Source organism: Clarias gariepinus, chromosome 15 (assembly GCF_024256425.1).
Source record: "Clarias gariepinus isolate MV-2021 ecotype Netherlands chromosome 15, CGAR_prim_01v2, whole genome shotgun sequence".
NCBI lineage: Eukaryota > Metazoa > Chordata > Actinopteri > Siluriformes > Clariidae > Clarias > Clarias gariepinus.
The window spans coordinates 27,388,626-27,409,351 of NC_071114.1; the positions used below are offsets into that span (position 1 = coordinate 27,388,626).

Below are 20,726 nucleotides of genomic sequence, written 5' to 3' on the forward strand. Positions count from 1 at the left end.
CTTAATAGAGAAATATACTAAAATGAAAAATACAAAAGTAAAAAGAAAAATGACTAAGGTAAATAAATGAATGAAAATTCTGATAAAATGATTTAAAGGGGAAAAAAAGAAAGTCCTAAATAAAAATGAAAGCAAGGTGTAAAGAATTATAAAAGCACAACTGGAAAAGAAAATTAAGGTAAAATTTAAAGAAAAAACAAGAATAATTTAACATTTGTGTTTGGAAAATGACTGCAGAATTGTAATAATTCTGAATAAAACTACACTAAATTAGTAGAAGCAAACGTAAAACAACTTTCCTGAAGGAAAAATGTGCAGCAGTTAAGTCATGCCCTATACCCTATGTAGTGCACTTCGCCGCGTGGGATTGAGCGGGATCCGTTACGGAACCGGAAGACGCCAACTTTGACCTATGACGTTCCAGAAGTTTCGGAGTCGCTTCTGTTTTGGCAAAGAGTAGCTTTGTTATTGAACAGTTAGCGAACGGCGTTGCGGTAAATAATGACAAAACTACACGTTAAATAAACTGCCTGCTATCGACGGACATTTTATTACGAACTGGAACATGATGGAGCTGAGCTCAGCGCTCAGTCAAGAGGGCTGGTGAGTATATAAAACAGGCTAGCTAAAAATACTAGCATAGCTGCTTTGGTTAGCGCGCTGTTGTCATAGCAGCACCCGTAATACGTGAAATCCCGCCTCCTCTGCTAGGATTGGTTGGAAGTTCGTGCTCGCTTGTGTCTTATTAGCAGGCCGTCTGTGAGTGTGACGTGTTAGCCAATCCTGTCACAGGAGACGAGATGGTTCCAGCCAATTACAGTGCGGCGGCGGAATACGGATGGGAAGAAAACAAAGGATTAAGCTTAGCTAGCTGTGTAACACTACACAAGGCTTCAGATAACGTTAATAAATTAATCATCAAGTGAATAAATGAGGCTATTGGAACACTGATGTATCGATAATTTATGCGAGCCACAATTAGCTGATTAACATGGTGGTTTAAAGAAGCTAGTCTGCTAACTAGCACGCTAATTTCAGCTAGTAGTGTGCAATATCAGCTAGTTTACTAGTGCTGCTATTGGTAATCTACCCGTTTTTTGGCAGACATCATTTCAGGCGCATGTCCAGTTTATTACCTGAAATTACCTCCTTAAGCATTTTTTTAAATTTTGATATTTTCAATAATTTAAAACTTATTACACGTTGTAGGCTGCATAAATATTCGCCCCTTGCTGTATCAGTATTGGCTGCAGATACAGCTGGTAGTTTTCTGTAACATATCCCTATCAGCTATGCACATCTGGATCCTTACGTTTTTGCCCCTCCTGATGTTTCGCTTCTGACCACCTTTTTTTCAGCGGAGCTGTCGACCTCTCATGCTGCCCCAGAATCATCTTCAAGTTCACGAAATCACCAGAAGAGCTCATATTTTCCAGACGCTTAGTAAAACTTAACAGTTGCTTTACTTACATTACAGTGCAAAAGTCTTGGGAACATACAAAAACAAAAGCAAAGATGTCTTTAAAAACATTTTTACATGAAAGAAGCCTTTAAATCGGCCACTGAAGAGTAATAAATTAAACAAAGTCAATATTTGGCGTAAAATCTCGTTGCTTGAAAAAAAATCAGCAGTGTTAGATACAGATATGTGAGTTTTGTAAGTAAAACAGCTGTTGGGTTTTACTGAGCGTACTGGAGAATATGCCAAAGTTCTTCTGCTAACTTTCACAACTTTTTTCTTTTTTTTGACTAAGGGAAATTTCTGAAAGAAAAAAGTCTAATAAAAAATTATTAAAAGGCTTTAAAAAATAAAAGGAAAGGTTAGACGAAGTTAAAGTTAAAACTACAGAGGAAATATTGTTAAACTAAATGTTAATCAAGAAAAATCTTCCAATAAAATGATTAAAAGGCTTAAAAAATGGAAAAGAAATCAAAACAACAAAGTAAGGTTAAACTAAATCAAAGTAAAAATTACTGATAAAGTTGGTAAAAGGAAAGTTAATTTAAAATGTATAGAAGAATTCTATAATACATTTTTCTATGACTTATAAGTAAAGTTAATTCTAACAACCAGAAAAAAAATAGACGTTTAAACAACGTTTTTATTCATTCGTATTTTATACCGCTTTATCCTGTATGCAGGGTCGCAGGGGGGACTGGGGCCTATTCCAGGAGATTTAGGGCACGAGGCGTGGTACACTCTGGACAGGTTGGCAATCCATCGCAGGACACACACATGCACACACAAGATTCAAGTTTCAAAGAATTTTAATAATCCCAGAGGGAAATTGCTTTTTCTTGGTTACAGTTGCTTACGTTTTTTTCCGGGAGGAAAGAGGAAAAAAGTAATAAATTAGACAAGGAGGAGGGGGGCAAAAACAGGTTTTAAAACAGTAAATACTGTATTCCAACATTTTTTAAATATATTATTGCAAACTAAACATAAATCAATATACAGATATTGCACATGAGAGGGGAAAAACAAAAAAGTATTGAAGAAGAAATTATACAGGTATGTAATATTGTATTATTGTACTGACAGTTACTATCCTAGTAGTGTACACATTACAGAGAAGAGTTATATAATAAAAAGATCTCCTGTGGCGCTCTGTGGAACATTTGGTAGTAATCAATCTCTGGCTGCATTTGCTTCTCTGGTTGGAGAGCACACTGTATAGCAGATGAGAAGGATTGTATTCTGGACAGAATCCTCCTCTTTACTACTATATCCGCAGTGTCAAGCTCTATGCCTAGCACAGATCTGGCCCTTTTAATTACCTTGTCCAATCTATTCTGCATGTGTTAGGACTGTGGGAGGAAACCCACCAAGTAAGTGGAGAACATACAAACTACATTTTTGTATGTACATTTTTGTATGTACGAAGATTTATTACAATTATAGCCCATTTCCTTAAGACATCTGTGCGTAGTGGCTTTTAATTCACTGACTTCAGTCTCACTCCACTCCTTGTTAAGTTCTCCCAAGTTCTTAGATTGGCTTTGCTTGACCATCTTCTTAAGGCTGCTGTCATCCCTATTGTGTAGGCACCTTATTCCTACCACACTTCGCCTTCCAGTCAACTTTTTCATTAATATGCTTTTAATACAGGACCTTCTGTGACTTAAACTCCTTGTGGAGGGTGTAATGATCATCTTTTCGAGAACTTTTAGTCAGCAGTTTTCCCTCATGTGTGTCCTGAGCTAGACCGAGAGATGCATGAATAATAATTTACTCAAACTAGAAATTAAATATTTTAATGTTTTAAGATGCTGGATTCCCAGTTTTTGTTAAGATTTTGTGTGTGAATGATTTAGAAGCTATCACCTGTAGGATTAAAGGAAACTATATGGCAACATTGTACCACCTTAAATGCAAATATAGATAAATTAAACACAAAATAATCACAATATGTAATAGAAACGATTTTCCCACCTCCTCTACTGACTGTAATTCTCTGTTGTTTTAGTAACATAAGGAGCTCACATCTTTATTAAGTGGCCTACTTCAGATCTAATACCGATACTAGATGGTCTGTGTTTTTCTGACTGATATCCAGCTTACGACATGAAGGGCCCTAAAAGTTAAATAAAGCCAACCTGAAACTACATGCACAGTTAAATGAGCTGTTTTTTTGTTCTTTCTTTCTTTTTATTAGGTATCTCACGGACGAAGGAATAGACGAGTGCAAAAGCTCTTCAGAGAAAGAGCAGGCAGTCCCCAATGACATCATCAATGTAGCATTGAATGTAAGTGTGTGCTTATAAAAAACCAGTAACAGAATTAGTATCTGTAACACATCAAAAACAAGATCGTGTTCTCGCTCCTAGGCTTTCTGAACCACTAGAGATAAATGCAGATTGTTCTGCTTCTTCTCGTTTACAGACTGATCTGAGATCTATTGGAAAAGGTTTTTTACCTGCTGATATCAACAGTGGCAGAACGGAGGAGGTAATTCTGTGTGTGTGTGTGGTACACTTGCGCCAAATGGCCACTAGGTGTCACTATAGGAAGGTGTAGAAACTAGGCTGTGAATTATTAATCATTTTAAGCTTTCCTTCTTACTCGACAAAGGAAAATTAAAGATGATCTCCACGTACAAGTATCAACAAGACCCTGACCAAAAGAGGGATGTTTTAAAAGGGAGCGCTGTTTGTTGCTGGTATTAGTTTAGTCCCCCAAACCTAATCCAGCTGTACTTTTTTAGGAGGTGTTGAATTAAAAAAAAAAAAACCCTTGAGTTGTTTCAGGAATATATGGGAAGTCCTGCAGAAAGAAATCGATCATGATTTCTAAAGAAAGAAAGAAAGCAGTGTACTGAAAAGGAAAGTGTTTGTGGTTTGTGCAGCAGGTAGAACTCTCACGATTTTTTTTTTTGTAGCCACAAATCATTTAGTGTGATTTCGAGTTTCCGTAATATTAAACCTGTGCAGTCTTTGATATGTTAAGTAATCGTTAAGAACTGAAAAGAAAATCGTGTGGGCGTGAGAACACAGCAGTTGATGATTTGGCAAACGTTTATCACGATCCGGAATCTCGCATTCCTGATTCCGAGCCAAGATAGTATAACTTTACGCTAAAAACAAGAGACGAGTTTCCGCGAGTCAACGTGAAGTGTGATTGCTCAACAGCAGCAGAGGACACTGCACAGCTGGCAGGTCGAGGAACATCAGAGTTGGCGGACGTTTTTTGCAGTGGCGGGAAAATGTTGGAGAAAAAACTTGAGAATGGTTAGCACTAGACAGGAATAAAGATAATCGTAAGACTGTAATGTCCTGAGGCTGAAAAAAAAACAGATGTGCAGTTACCAGAAAACTACAAGGGGTGTTCAAGTCAAACTAGGATTTTTAAATATTTTACTGCAGCTTAGATTCTCATCAAGTCCCTGTTTGACTCGAATGCCCTTTGTTATTAACAGGGTAGTGCCATATCAACAGTTATCTGCCTTCCATCAGTGTTGTAGCGTAATCAGTGATAACGTCTTTAGTTTTGTCTCATGAATCTTGCCTGCTCTGTCTTATTAGTGTGTAATGACTCAGTCATAACCTCCTTTTCTCCTCAGTTGAAGGGCCCGTGTGTCCTTCAGGTGCTAAAGATACGCAATGTCACCGCCCCGAAAGAGCACGAGGAGTCCCAGGCTGCTCCCAGAATGCTCCGCCTCCAAATGACAGACGGACAGACCACATGCACAGGCCTGGAGTTTAAACATCTGTCAAACATTAGGTAAGACCTTCGCACATTATGAGATGCCCACAATGTTTATTAGTACCATTAAAGTTCACAAAAGTAATAATTTTGTTGAAATTTGTGCTAAATTCAAAGTGAACTGCAAATTCCAAATTAAAATGCACATTTGAAATTATGTCGATTCGTAATCTTGGTTATCATAATCCTTACCATCCTTAGCATTTACAGTCTGGTGCACAAGTATTCACCCCTTTCGACTCTAATTCTCACCACTTGTTTCATCTTTACATGTAAAAGTTTTGGTTTTCCAAGATCATTATCTTTTCTTTTTTTTCCATTTTTCCTTTCCCCCCCCTCACTTTAAAACTTTAAAATTTATATTTTTCTTTTTTTAAACCAAACCGTGATTACGAACTTTTATCCGGGACTTGGATAACTCTCTGATCTTCATGATGTGTGTTGCAAAATTTAGAACAGGTACAGTATGTTGGTAAAAATCTAATTAAACAAGAATCAGATCAGCATTCATTTTTAGCAGACTGGACATTTAATTAATTTATTTGTAAATCATTTGCAGGACAGTTTTTTTTACGGAAAGACGTTTCATGTGCATTTGTGCATAAGTAGTGTCGCTAATGTGAGCCTTAGCTAAAAATCTTAGCATTATTTTGAGTTACTTATATTTTTGTATGCAGATTATTCTGTAAAGTTTAAATTGCTTATTTATTTTACCTACATACAAATTTTACTATGATTTAATACAAAGTATGTCTCAGAGCATCTTCTCCGAAGTGTGTGTGAGTGAAATTGTGTTAATGTTTCAGCTGAACTAATCCTCAAATAATAGTTTTATCCCTCGACCACTTTCCATTTCACTGCTTATCTGAACATGCCATTTCAGTATCTTTGTAAATAAGCTACTGCTGAGTCGGGCCCTACAGAAAACCGCAGAGTTGAGCAACATGCCATCACACCAAAAATACCTTTCACAGGTTATTCATCTTAAAGTTAAATGACATTTAAATTGCACACAGCTAGACTGCATTCTACTAATTATGTGACTTCTAAGGACAGCTAGTTTAACCAGAACTAATTTAAGGGTTTTGTCGTGACAGATTGCATACTTGTGTCAAAACTTTTTTTCCTTTAAATGAATTAATATTATTTGTGTCTGTGGAGGTAAATAATATAGCAAAAAAAAAGACAATAAAAGATATTCTATTGTATATGTAAAATGCTGAGGAGGTGAATACCTATGCTTGACTCTGTACATCTAGTTCTTTAACAGCAGGAAGGAGAAGCTTATTTTAAATCTGACATGTTAATTGTTTGAGGTCTGCAGCATCACGGTGCCTAAAGGAGCAAAGCAGCAAAGCAACCCTTGTTGGCTTTTTTTTTTTTGTTTCCTCCCCTACATTCTCATTTTAAACCCTGTAGCTCTCAGACATGCGTTCAAAATAACCAGACAACAAAAGTGCTGCATAAAAATCTCTTCTGGAATCATAGACACGTTATGTGCGTTGCGACAGAGATGATCCTGACAGTCGTTATGCAAGTTCAATTTGAATGAATCCTCTCTCTCTCTCTCTCTCTCTCTCTATATATATATATATATATATATATATATATAATATATACAGTATTTCTCAAGTTAACATTAGTGAATTCTTCCTGTGACACTAAGGATTAATTAATTATCGCAAAGACACAAGCTCTGACCGAGATCCAAATCAATTTAACACTTATTCTCTTGTGTAATTAATTTGATAATGTCATTAATCACACAGGAAATTAAAGAGCTATCAAGTACGTGAACAAATGTCATGTAAGCTGTGCATAGTCGTGATTATTACATTAAATGGTAATTAGCTTAATTATATCCTCAGGGAAAAAAAGCACTGGATGTATCTCTGGAGAGTTTGAATAAGTCCGTTAGCTCAGGACAGATAATTATACAAATCGCTAAGCGCTGAAGTACAGATTTTGACACGTTAACCAAAGAATGTCCATCAAGCTGTGTAAGTCTAAAAAAAATTTAAATTGTTTCTTAGACATCTTTAACAAAACAAATTGTAATAGCCACAGAAAGAAATTTTTACCCAATATATGCAGTTTAACTGTGTTTTCAATTTCATCAAAGGGTGCCAATAATTTTAAAGCACACCCTGGTCTCAAAGGTGGGTTTTTAATCAGATATAACATTACAGCTTATGCAAGATATGCTGCCTGTAAATAAACCTGTCTTGAATTATTTGCAAACAGAGTGTAAAAATATAAATGCAAAAATATTGTGGAAATAAGATTGTTTATATGATCAAATTTATGGTAATTTTATAAATAAACAGTAATAATTCTGGTTAAATTTGTACACGCAAGTCTTTAATTTTGGGCTGTGAGCTGTTGACCAGTCTGTTTTAATGCAGATAAGTGCAAAAGTTTACATCCCTTTAGAAGACATACTCTTTTTAATTTATTATATTGAGATATTTAGTGCTGCAGATTGTAAGGGTCTTGAAACTACTCCATAAGTTATTACTTTTACATATTTTTTTTATTCCTTACTTGATGACATGAGTATTTTGCACCAATTTTAAAATGTCGTTGTCTAGTCGTGGCTGCCGTTTGTTTAAATATCAGTAGGGTTGACCCGGAAATGATGATAAATTATAAATGCAGCTCTGTTTCCCGACGTTTTGATGTTCAGTTTTCTGTCTGCATGAGAGACAGCCTTGTTATTCAGATCTCAATAGATGTGAGAACAGTTTAACAGAAGGAAATCTGAGATCAGGATGCAGGACCTAGCTGCCTAACACCAGTGACAGTGACCCTCTTGCCTCTGCTCACCTCGCTTTCGTTTAACTCGTTTCACCCCTTTTTCCACTAGCTTAATCCTCCTCTATTTCCCCCCGTCTTATTTACCGCTGCGTCCTGGCACCAGCCGGCGATGTGGATCCATTCCAGCCGGTACAGGTGGAGACTCGAGCACTGCTCTGCCACGCTTGTCTGAGGAACAGACTTCTCTTTATGCATGTACTCCTCCTCTCTCACTCTCCATCCATCCCTGTCTCCCTCCTCAGCGCCAGGAGATAATACGTCCTACTGTTCTCCTCCCCAGTGTTATAGCCGGTCTTTTTTCTTTCTTTTTTCCTCGAGAGAGAGACTGGAGGGGATTTTTGAGCTGTGAATTCCGTTGAAGTCATACTCTCAACATTCACGATCTGCAATTGCACACAGCGAGAATGTGAAGTGTGTTGCATAATTAGGAACAGGTACAGTATATTGGCAAAAATCTAATTACACAATAATCAAATCAGAATTACTGTTTATCCAAATAGAAATTTAATGAACTTATTTACAATTCATTTGCAGGAGCATTGACAATTTGGTACTTACAAAAATCTAGTTAGTACAGAAAAATGTTTCCCTTCAGCAAACAGAACAGCTGAGCACCAAGCCGAAGGAGGGTCTCTTCTTACAGTACACGAGGTCACATTAGGGGGAAAATCTAGTTGGCCTTGGTCAGTACAAAATGTAGGAAATGGACAAAAATCAGGAAATGTTTTGCGTATGGAGTTTTATGGGCATAACTAAATATTAAAGCGCCATGGACTTAGGAATGCTAAACATTTATCATTATGCAAATATTAGTATGGAGAAAGTCAGCTTTACTTCAGTTTTTTTTTCAGTCTGACAGGAACTTGTGTTGGTATAGGGGTAAAATTCTGTAAAATCATCTACCATACAGAGAATGCTCTTTTACATTGCTGTAGGTATCAGATTAGCCAAGCAAACCACTCAAACTCACTTCCTAAACACTTTTTTGTCTTTTGGTTTCGTTTCCGTGCCACAGCCTGAAATGCCTGAGTTAAACGGCTCTAATTGGAGCACTAGCGTCACACATCAGAGACTCAAACACCTTGCCCTAGTCCTCGTTTCTAACAAACACATTCAGAAGAGCTCAACCTGATCATCGACCAGACAAGTTGCATAAACGAAGGGGGGAAAGATTTGAGCCTGAGTGCTTTCATAAGTGCACCGTGTCACACTAAAATTTAGCAGGGAGATCCATTTGAGAAAATGCGAAAACTTTTTTTTTTTTGCATAATCACTACACCCTCTCATCATCTCCTCAGGCTTATATCTTATTGGTATGCTTGTGAAGGGGAAATTGAGTTTCTCTCTCTTTCTCTCTCTCTCTCTCACTTTCTCCCCCCCCCCCTCTCTCTCTCTCTCTCTCGCTCTCCCTCCCTCTCTGTCTCTCTCTCTCCGATAAGTTCACTTTAATTAAAATCAGACTGCTGGCTTTGAATCTAAACTTGCACAGCTGATGTGAAATTTAGAAAGAGGGCTGAAGGATAGGGGTTGGTTTACTTTTTAGAACAGGCAATAAAAGGAAATGCGGGCAGGATCTGGCATCTAAATGTGTATTTTTTTTTCTTGAGCTCTCTCTCTCTCTCTCTCTCTCTCTCTCTCTCTCTCTCTCCACCCCCCCCCCCCACTCCTTCCTCCTTTTTTATTTTGGTAATCATGGGAATCACCTTTATTTGTCCCCAAAGGGTGCCAATAATTTTGGAACACACTGCAGTTGCGAAGAATAAAAACATTATTAAACACAATGTGGTCATAATACACTTCTTTGACTGCATTGTTTTTCTAAACCGGTGACGCATTCTTTCTTTGCAGCCATAGTATGTTTTAGACGTATTGGCACCCTTTTCGAAAGCCACCATGCTTTATATGATGATATACTGTGTGTGTGTGTGTATTTTTATTTATTTATATTACATTTTTTCCTCTAGCTGAATAATTTCTGAAATGTTGTATATCATCCTTTAAATATTCTCCCAACGCATTTCGAAAATAGTGTCTTTTTTTCCCCCATGGTAAACACTTGATCCACACTCTCACTATTAATATTTAATGAAGCCTCATGTCCCCTGGAGAGAATAACAGCACTGAGCCTCTTCCTGTGATGTCTAACAAGCTTAGAGTCTTGCATGACATGCACAAGAGTTCAGACTCCTTGATATTCTTAAGGTTGTGCGATGTAGACAGTCTCTTCACTACAGGTTTTCATCTGGGTCACTTCTGTAGACCGAGATAGTCATAATGTTGATCCGGTGCCCATTACTATGTCGATATTGATCCTCGCGTGGTTTATTATGTCGTTGAAAGATCCGGCTAAGGGAAATTCTTTACCACCTGGCAGATGGCATTAAGAGCCTCCAAACCACCAGCCCCAAAGCATCGATAATCTACGGCTAGTGCAGTTCACAGAGTAAGAATTTGGGAGCTGTATTTCTTGGCACTTTTCTTAGGAAAAGCCTCAGACCATTGAAAGCTAGTTTTTTTTTTAAGCTGGACAATATAAGGAGCATTGTGCTTTAGACAGTTAAATTTGTCTTTATTACATGTTAAAGCATATTAAGTGTTAAGTTTAAATCATGATGATTCTTATTAGGTTTGAATTGTGATGATGCCATCTGTGGCCCGGGAGTACAATAGAGTAAAGTTGTACTGTACTCGGTGGGTGGGAGTGGCTTACTTACTTATATCTGTCAGTTAAAGTGACACTAGACAATTGTAAGTGTCTGTAAACACATGTATATGAAAGAGGGCAGACAGTGTCTTTTTGTCTAGAAATCCTTTGTTTTTTTTTTTCCGTTTTTTTTACAGTAGGTTTTCCATGTTGATAGATGAGAGAAATTTTTCATCTTTGCATCGTCATACACAACACAAACTGGAAAGATTTCCTAAAAATATATATATTTAATATTTATATTTATATTTATAAATATATTTTCCCCCTAAAGATTACACTGCTTGTCATTTAGTTTAAAATATTTCTGAGAGGTGTCGATCACTTTTGTCACCTGTTTAAAGTGGAAAAAATCCATCTATTTTCATTTTAATTGTAATTAATATTATCATTTATTCCAATTACTCTTGATGACAATACACAGTTTTAGTTTCAAACACTATTTCATGTTTGTCAAATGTTTTTGGATTTATTACACGGTAACAGAGGTGTGCTGTGATTTTTATTTATTTTATTTATTTTATTTTTTCCTGATTCCAGTCTGAACACTCCACCTGGAACCAAAGTAAAACTCCTGGGTACGGTGCTGGTGAAAAACGGTTTGTTGCTGTTGGACAATTCCAAGATTGCAGTTCTCGGGGGAGAGGTGGATCATCTGATTGAGAAATGGGAGCTGCAAAGGGTGAGCTTCTGGAAACTCACATGCTATGAGTAATAAATCATGCACTTATTTGTTTTTTTCTCACATAACATATATTTTCAATTCACAATTAAGTAAAATGAATAAATCTTTGTTAGGGCATTTTGTTCTTTTTCACAATTAAATTTTTTTAAATCAACAGAGTCTGGCGAGGCACAGCAGGTCTAATATAGGGGCGGAGGGTGGCCCACCTCCATTCGTGCCCTTCGGACAGGTAAACATTGTGATTACTGGTTTGATCTGAATACGCATACCTTTTTTTTTTTTTTTTTTTCCCAGACCATTCGATTATACATGAAGCAAACGTCTTATCAGTGTTTTTCCACCCTTAGAAATGTGTCCGTAAGGATGAGGTGGACAGTAAAACCCTGGACCAGAAGAAAACCCTACAGAGCAGCAATGTTTCCAAAGCTACAAATGAAAATGACGAATTTGAGAAGCAGAGGATCGCTGCGATCGCTGAAGTAGCCAAAAGCAAAGAGGTGGGGAAAGGAGAAAATAATGAGCAGGGTGTTGAATCACACTTGTACTATACCCATGAGTAATTTTTAGTGAAATTTTGCATGTTCTTAAGCCCAGTTCACGTTCACGATTTTTGCTAAGTATTGCTACAAATTAAGAAATTGTGATGACTTACTGGGAAATGCCATGGTGATCTGTAGTAAACTGTAAGAAAACATAACCAACTAAGGGCTCCCAATACCCAGGGCGACCTACGGCCAGGCTAGGGTGAACAGGATGTAAAACAGAAATGCAAAGCAACACCCAAGTAGAAAATTAAAGTCTCTGGTAAAAACTAAGTCGAAACCTGTCATTCCTCGGTTTATAATAGGTTTCTCTGTAGGGACCCACAGTCATCACACAGCCTCTTAGCATGTCTGAGCCATTCGTAAGTTATTCGTAATAATTTATTTAGTAGGGACGAGAATCACCTGGGGCCAGCCAATTTAATATTATCACCATACCAAAGTAGCGATTCTATTAGTATTGCGTTTTTGTTAATATCGCAATTTTATAAATATCGTGATTCAGTATTCATTGATTTTTGTTTTGGAGTCATTGTGGAAATACATGAGTTGCCCCACAAAAGCATCACGATACATAACTGGGTCAATTTTCCCCCATCTCTTATAAAATGGATAAAATAAAGAATGTGTTTATCTTTAAGTTTAAACGTATAAACATGCTAATTGCTATGGCATGAGGAGAATAAAACAGTTCAGGATATGCCTTTATTGGTAATATTAATCAAAAACTTTTTTTTATATTTCTTTAACCTTAGGGTGTTTTGTGCTACATTTCCCACCTCTAAGGGGTGGAGTTAGTGTTTATTCTCGTTCTCATGACAAACATTCACCATAAAATCTAACCGTATCACGCTTATTTATTTAAATGGGTAGAAATCAGGTAAATATTGTAGTTTTTTTCATGGAAAGTAATCATCTACATGATTAATTTTATGAAGTACGTTTGCTTGATAAATAGTGCTTATAGTTTCACTGTGAGTTTGCATACATTAGAGCACTTTAGCGAGCGTTGCAGTAGAGTTTTATTTTAATTGCAGCATGAATATTTTATGCAGCCCCGACGACTCGTTACTCTGACTCGGGCTGTCTGAAATCTTTCTGCAATGTGAAAATATGAAAACTGTTCCTCGGTCTAATTCATTTACTTGCTGAATTTTTTTTTTTTTGCGGCCACTTTTGCAGCCCAAAATGTATTAATGTTATAAGTAATTGGGTTGTCTATTCGTATAATTTCACCCCTAGGCTTTAAGCGAGAGTAATGATTCTCAGACAGGACCAAAAAAAAAAAAAAAATTATATATACGTGAGTATATCGATTTGAAATGAATAATGAAAAATTTAATTTCCTATGTTAGGGCAATGAATGATTATTCTGCTCTGCCATCCATCACTTTATTAAATTTTTAGATGCTAAAATATCCTATATGATGTTTTATACAGATCTGTCTGCTTGCTCTATTGAGAAATATCTTTTTAACCACAAATCTACAATCTTTTGATATAGATCCACAGGATTTTATTTATTTATTTATTTTTTCATTTAACCCGTGCTTGTGTGCAGACACGGACATTTGGCGGTGGAGGCAATGCAGGGAGCAACCTCACCAATCCAGGTTCTACTTACAAGAACCGAGACACGTTCCAGAGGAAAAGAGAGGAACGAGATAACACCAGTTATCGGACGGAGAGCAAGCCAGAGGGAGTTTATCGAGAACTGGTAAGAGTTGCTCTTTCTCACCTATATCTCAAATATAATGTATAGCTTGCAGGGTTCTCCACAGATCTCAAATATATTAGCGGTGGGAGCCAGTGGAACAGGCCGGCATTACATTCCAGCACAAAAAGTGGTCTACTACATACAACAAACAACAAATATATATGATCACATATGTATATTGTAACACAATCATTTTTGTTTATTTGCTATTTTATTAATTTCACATTTCAGAGATCCCCACCATCTGCCCATATGTGAAGAGTAATATAAAGTAAAAACATTAAGAACTAAACACGCTTTTGTTCGTCACAACACCAAACCAAAGCACTTTAGCCATATATTGATTAAAACATCACTGTCATTGACGAATGCTGTGTTGCCAATACCAGCCGTGCCTCTTAAGTTTTAAGGGTTAAACCACCAGGGTTTTTTTTTTTTTTTGAGAAAGAAGAGCCCGTTCACTGTCTGCAGACCATGTGCGACCATCAGCACACACTTCTTAATAATTTTTGTCCCTGAGTATACCGCTCTCGTGAATAGAGTATAAGAATAGAGAGAATAGAGCAGATAAACATGTTCAGGAGTGGTAGCGTAAGAGGTGAACAGTCCTCCACTAGTTAATTGACCGCAGATGGCATCGTTCATTATTAAAAAGGCTGGGCGAATACACTGTGTGTGGGGAAACACTGGGTTGGGTAGGATATGTATAATACGGCATAACATAACTTTGGGTTTTCTGAGAGAGAAAGGTTTCACTAAGATAGAGCTAGAGTTCAAAATAAGTTAATGACTAGTCAGTGACATTTCTCTAGCGGATAGTTTGCCTTTCTTTCTTTCTTTCTTTTTTTCTTTTTTTCTCTTTCTTGAATGTAAAACCCTATTGTAGTGCACTCTTGCATAACAATGCTTTTCCTCAATGTACTGTATTAGGAGCAAAGATCTCTGAGTAAATTTATTGTTAAACATGTTCCAGTAGGCATATCGGGCATAGGATGTGTTTATGCTCTGATTAAAAGATTACGTTCCAGTAAACTGAAGACACCCAGGTTATGTAATGTACTGTACATTATATGTATGTAGTATGCGCTTTACATTGGTTGCAGGATCTAATACACAGCATCTCCCATCTGACCATCACAGCTTAGCTTTTTTTTTTTTTTTTAATGTAATTCCAGGTGGACGAGCGGGCTCTAAGGGACTTCATGGAGATGGGTTTCAGTAAAGAAGCCGCCAGACAGGCACTACTGGATAACAACAATAACGTCGAAGCAGCACTTAACTCCCTGCTCACAGGAACCAACCAGGCCAGAGCAGCCCCCGTGGAGCCGAGTCGCCCACCACCCAGAGGTAGAACCATCGTAGAGTTAGCCTCAGATAAGAGCGTTCTGTTTGCATGAGTGTCCTAAGCTGCTTGCGGTGGTATTTTTGGAAATGTGGAATTTTATACAGAGCCAAACTAATATCATTTTTGTGTGCGTGTGTGGTCTGATGGTTGTATGGGTGGTATTCTGTCCATCAGGCAAGGGCAGAGGGCGAGGAAGATCCAGGCAGGATGATGACGAGGATGGCGGAGCGAGACCCTCAGGGCCGAGCACGCTTTTCGACTTCCTGGAGTCGAAAATGGGAGCATTCTCTATTGATGGTAAATGGAATGTGTGCTAATAATAACCCCGCGTTTATGACACTGATGTCTTTTATTTGTTGTCTCTCTTCAGCTTCTAAATCTGTTTTTATTTGAATATACAAACCCTGTTATGTCGTAATGTCTTTTCTGCTGGATAGCTGTTTTGTTTTTTGTATTAGACAAAGATTTAATTAACAGATCTAAGTGCTAAGGATTCTTAGAATCTTTTGTAAAGAATAAAACCCAGTTCATTAAAAAAATACCACATCCCTTACTCTCCATAAAACCTCTGCACTATTGCATAACATGTCACTGTAAATGTCATTGTAGCCCAGGTTTAGCATGAATATGTGTCATCTGTGGTAATTTTTTTAAAGCCACTTAAAATTGTTTAATTAAACCTCTAGAGACGAAGAAACAGCCACCACAGAAAGCACAGGAACATCTGAGCAGGACAAGCGTTCAAAATCCTGATCACGTCCCCCGAGAAGCCTCTCAGAACAAGCCGCCTAGTCGAAATGAGGGACGGGTGCAAAGGAACGACCGACCCCCGCGCTTCCAGAGGGACAGCGATTTCCCCAAACCCAGCACTGCTGATTCATCTTTCGTACTCTCCTCACAGCCTGGAGAGAAAAGAGGGAGAGGAGGGTTAGACCAGCGGAAAGACGAAAGGCGAGATGCAAAACCCGGAAACATGAATTCTGCCTCTACAGGAAACCAGAGGTCAAAAGGTCAACAGGGTCAGCCTGCGAACTTTTACCAGGGCTCTAAACGAGACCGGGGTCTGAGAGAGACGGATCAAATAAGTGGATCCGATCAATCGAAAAAAAACCAAGCGAATGGCCCCAAACCGTTAGAAACAGCTGTCACGGAGAGACCCGAACCCCACAGCAAGAGGAAAGGCAGGCCAGACAGACCTAACTCCGCCCACTTTGATCGGGACGCAACAGGCAACTGGAACTCTGCCCATGTTCCCACGATGAAGGACCCTACCCTTATTCACGACTTGGGGCAGACGCACTTCGCTAAAGGAGGCGGGAACTTGAACCCAAACCCGCTGCTCCAAAATGGCAATTCGGAGCCCAGACGTACGGGTCCCATCAAACCACAGACTTCAGGCGCACCTCACAAGAGCAACAGCTTTTACAACTCCGCCCCCAAGAAAAGGTCTGGACCAATCAAAGGGCACAGAGGTGCAGAGATGGGTTATCAAGCGGATAGTGGTAACCATGGAAACTGGAAATCTGGCGACCAGTGCCTTGCACTTTACTGGGAGGACAACAAGGTAGGTTGATTGTCAGTTTAATGTAACTCTATTAAGATTATAATGACATAACACGTATAAAAGTATTACATCTTCATACTGAAAAGTTGATCTAATAATTGTTTAAAAATATAATCAGACTTTGAGGGACATTTACTTAGAGATTACCTGGAAAATCAGGTTGAACTGCTTTGCTAAGATTTTGTTTAAAAAAAAAAAAGTTCACTATTAAACATTTTAGTGTAGTAACTGACTGTCAAATCTATTTTTCCTAAAACACTGAGTTGAAGGCAGGACACCTTCCTGTCACTCAGCAATGACCCTCTGAAAGCCATGAAATGCAGGTTAATGGCTGATGGAGTGAAATCTAAAAGCCTAAAATGGTTTAAATGTTTATAACATTTTAAGTTATTATTTAAAAATCTTTTTAACCAAATAGTGTTTCACGATTTTAATTTTATCACATTTTTTTAAACCAATTTGTGTACCAATTTGTGTAATTCACCATTTGTTATTTTATATCTATTTTAACCTCCGTTAACCTGCTTATGATTGTCGTTGTTGTTCCTCCGCGCGGCAGTTCTACCGGGCTGTGATCGACGCAGTGCATCCCTCAGGCTCTACGGCTGTGGTCGTGTTCAGTGACTACGGCAACTGCGAGGAGGTCCTGCTTCAAAATATTAAACCTGTCCACATGGACACATGGGTGAGCACATGATGATGATAACGAAGATTTACATTTCTCAGGTTTTAAGTGTTTTAAAATATAGATGTGTGAAAGAAGCTGATCCAGTTAACAGTCATGTTTATCTGATTCAGTTGCATTCAGACATGTCCTTACAGGTAGTTGTTGGCAGCTGTTGATTTGCAAATGACTGTTATTTAACCTGGTGTCTTTTACAACAAAAAAAGGACGAGGATGACATTTACTACGAGACTTCTCTGGAATTCCGGCGCGGAGGAGACGGCCAGCCCAGACGCACTCGACCTACGCAGCAGTATTATCAGCCTCCCAGAGCAAGGGACTGATGTTTGGTGAGAGCGCGCACACACACACACACACACACACACACTAGAACTGTCAGTGCATTTTGGAGTGCTTAAATTCCTAAAAATTGCATTATCATTTAAATTAAAGGTTTTAATCCTTTACATAAATTTTAATATCAACTAAAATGACTTTCTTAAGCAGAAAAAAACAAAAGGAATCAAAATATATATATTTTTTAAATAAAACGTTATTATTTAATTTCCTTTTATTTCTGTACAGACACAAAATTTGAGATTTCGTTTTCTTTAAATCCTAAATGGCATCATGTTCACTGTATATATAAATGTATATAAAATGAAATGAAAAATGAAAGTTTTGCATATTTTTTTGCATTTTTGTTCTTGAAGCTAAAAAGAACTACCCCCCCCAAAAGAAAAATATTATAAATTATATAAATTATATCATAAAAGTATTCTACTCCTTTGTGCTATTGTATTACGTCTTACACTCAAACCTGTAAACACAATATGACATTTTCTCTAAAACTGACCACGTGTGCTAGTTATAACAAACATGTTGTCTTGTGCTTGTCTCTCTTATTTTGACTTGCTGGTGAATCATAGTGTGAAGATAAAATATACATCTTTACATTTCTAATAGCCCCATTTATGCATGGATGATTATATACAGTAAAGCAGCAAAATGCACCAAGTGTATGAATAAATTTATATAATACATATGCATATGTATTAGAGATACGAATCACCAGGGACCTCTCGATACGAGGTGATTCAGTTTGCATTGAGATTCTGTAAGTATCATGATTTTGTAAACATCCCAATTCTTAACCAACTTCACAAACAATTCGCCCCTTAATACACAGGATGCTATACTGCTGGCCAGTATGTCAGTAGTTTAAAGTCTGTAGGATTATAGAGGAACAGCACAATTTTACTACCTTAAATGCAAACATACATAAAATGAAAATAAATAAACAAATAAAAAAAGATTTTTAAGTCAATGATACATGAAAAGGCAATCACAATATGTAACTGAATCAAATTTTCCCAATCTGTAATATTTACAGTCCCAATAAAAAGTTTGGACACACCTACTAATTCCAGGATCTTTCCTAATTTTAATTTCTTTTTACACTGTAAAACAATGCCGAAGGCATCCAAAATATGCAATAATCTCTTTTAAACAGTTGATATTGAGAGATGTATCTGCTATTTATGCTCTGTAAATCCTACATATAGGCTCTAATCTGAGGTTCTGGTTGTTAATTGGTTATTTCTGAGGCTGGTATCTCTAAACGAACTTCTCCTCTGCAGCAGAGGTCAGTTTTGGACTTGCTTTCTCGCGATAGTCTTCCTGAGAGCCGGTTTTATCATGGACCTTGATGGGTTTTGCAAAAGCACTTGGCAATACTGTTCTTGCAAAAACTGTTTCAGTATAGCTGTCTTAAAATAACAACTGAGAGTTTTTGTTACTTTATTCTACTAATACTGCCAATGACGTATGTGTTATTTAATAGATTTAAAAATCTCTAGTATTCTACATCATAGAAAATAAATCACCAAAACGTTGATTTAGAAGGTGTGTCCACACTTTTGACTGATAATGTATATATTAAACGATCCCAGTCAGTGGCCTGTTTATCCATATAAAAATGGTATGTTTGACAATCTGAATCTCAAAACAGTTGAAAGAAATGTGTTTTCTTGTTGTAGCGTGGAAAAAGAGGCAAAATGCCAGGTGCCATGTGATCCCCAAAATAGGTGCCAGGTGATCTCCAAAATAGTGTCTTTTTCTGTAATGAGTGTTTCACTTTGGTTTTTTTGTAGTATAAAAACGTTAATGACGCATACAAGAAGGCAAGTATAAAAATGAATAAAACAAACGAAAGTGGTGGACATGATTTTTTTTCCCCCCCAGTATTGGTGTGCGCTAGGCCTGAGTCTGACTAAAGAATTTGGACTCCAGGGTGTAGGTACTACTGATTAATGTAGGTTCAAGGGTTTTTGTAGATTTCTGCGTGTCCAGCGTCAGACACCACATAAGCAGGTCTGCTTAAAAAAAACAAACATCATCACAAAACTGTTTGTTGTGAATGTTTGATGATTTAACTACATTAGCCTTGTAACTCCAGTGCAAAAGAAAAAGGTTTACTTTTGGACTGTATCAGGGACGTGGTGTTTGATTCATGGTCTGTGATCACTTTATGAAGACAGGGTAACGTATGAGCCATCTAACGGTTGCATGTGTTTTTTTGTATGTTCCCTCAGGCCCCTTTTGGAGAGGAACATGGTTGATCTGATCATCGAGCTAATCTCATTTGAAATCATCCGAACCACACCTTATGGAAGACGAACTCCGTCGTCTCTCTCTCTCTCTTTCTCTCTCTCTCTCTCTATCTATCTCTATCCATCTCTCTCTCTTTATGAAATGTAGAAGAGAGCTGAAAGGGCTTGCTGTACTAGTTCCATCCACACACACACGTGCGTGTGTTAATGTGGTAATGCAAAAGTCTGCTGTACATGTTGACGGTTTTTATCGTACGTGGTTATAATAATAATAATAATAATAATAATAATTATAAAAACATTGCAACCGTATTTCTTCAGTGTCGTCTGTTATTTTATTATTATACGTTATGCACATCATTGTTGTGTGTGGTAACGGTTAATTTGACTGCTGTACAGGTTACGTGTGCTGAAATCCAAATAAGGAGGTGTGGGTGGAGCTAGAAGCAGTGCTTGGCACAATGATCAGATAATCACCTTACATCACTTTAGTAGCGCTTTAAGTGTTATTTTTTTTTCTCATTGCTAAAAATGCATTTGCACTTACTACCGTAGGTTTCTTAATTTTATTTTATTTTTTTAAGTTTTCGCACCCTAGTAGAGGCCAAAAAAAGTCTTCACTTAGTAGCAAAACAAGCCACGTCAGCTTTTTATACCACATCCAGGAAATCAATTAGAGAGTTCAGTTTCCACTTCTCATCTTAGCTGCCAAAAAGCACACATAGACCCTTTACCATGATTTGCTTGAGTAACCGCTCCACGCTGTAGTGCATTGTCCACAAGGGGGAAAAAAGCTCTAAATTTGTGTAGCAGCAAACACCTGATGCTTAATCACCTGTCAGCTGCAGTCGTGTTTTTGTCTAAGCGCTTAGC

At 37.5% G+C, this 20,726-nt stretch overlaps 1 protein-coding gene across 1 annotated transcript; it reads left to right on the top strand.

Annotated features, from left to right (window-relative positions):
- The first annotated feature begins 427 nt into the window (after positions 1 to 427).
- Positions 428 to 20,158, top strand: tdrd3 (tudor domain containing 3). The gene is made up of 14 exons (XM_053513926.1): positions 428 to 603; positions 3,657 to 3,747; positions 3,884 to 3,949; positions 5,061 to 5,221; positions 11,265 to 11,406; positions 11,567 to 11,638; positions 11,757 to 11,906; positions 13,513 to 13,668; positions 14,844 to 15,015; positions 15,188 to 15,310; positions 15,700 to 16,577; positions 17,137 to 17,262; positions 17,469 to 17,591; positions 19,836 to 20,158. The coding sequence occupies exons 1-13, from the start codon at positions 566 to 568 to the stop codon at positions 17,583 to 17,585; spliced, it is 2,292 nt and encodes a 763-aa protein (XP_053369901.1). The 5' UTR covers positions 428 to 565; the 3' UTR covers positions 17,586 to 17,591; positions 19,836 to 20,158.
- Positions 20,159 to 20,726: the final 568 nt, after the last annotated feature.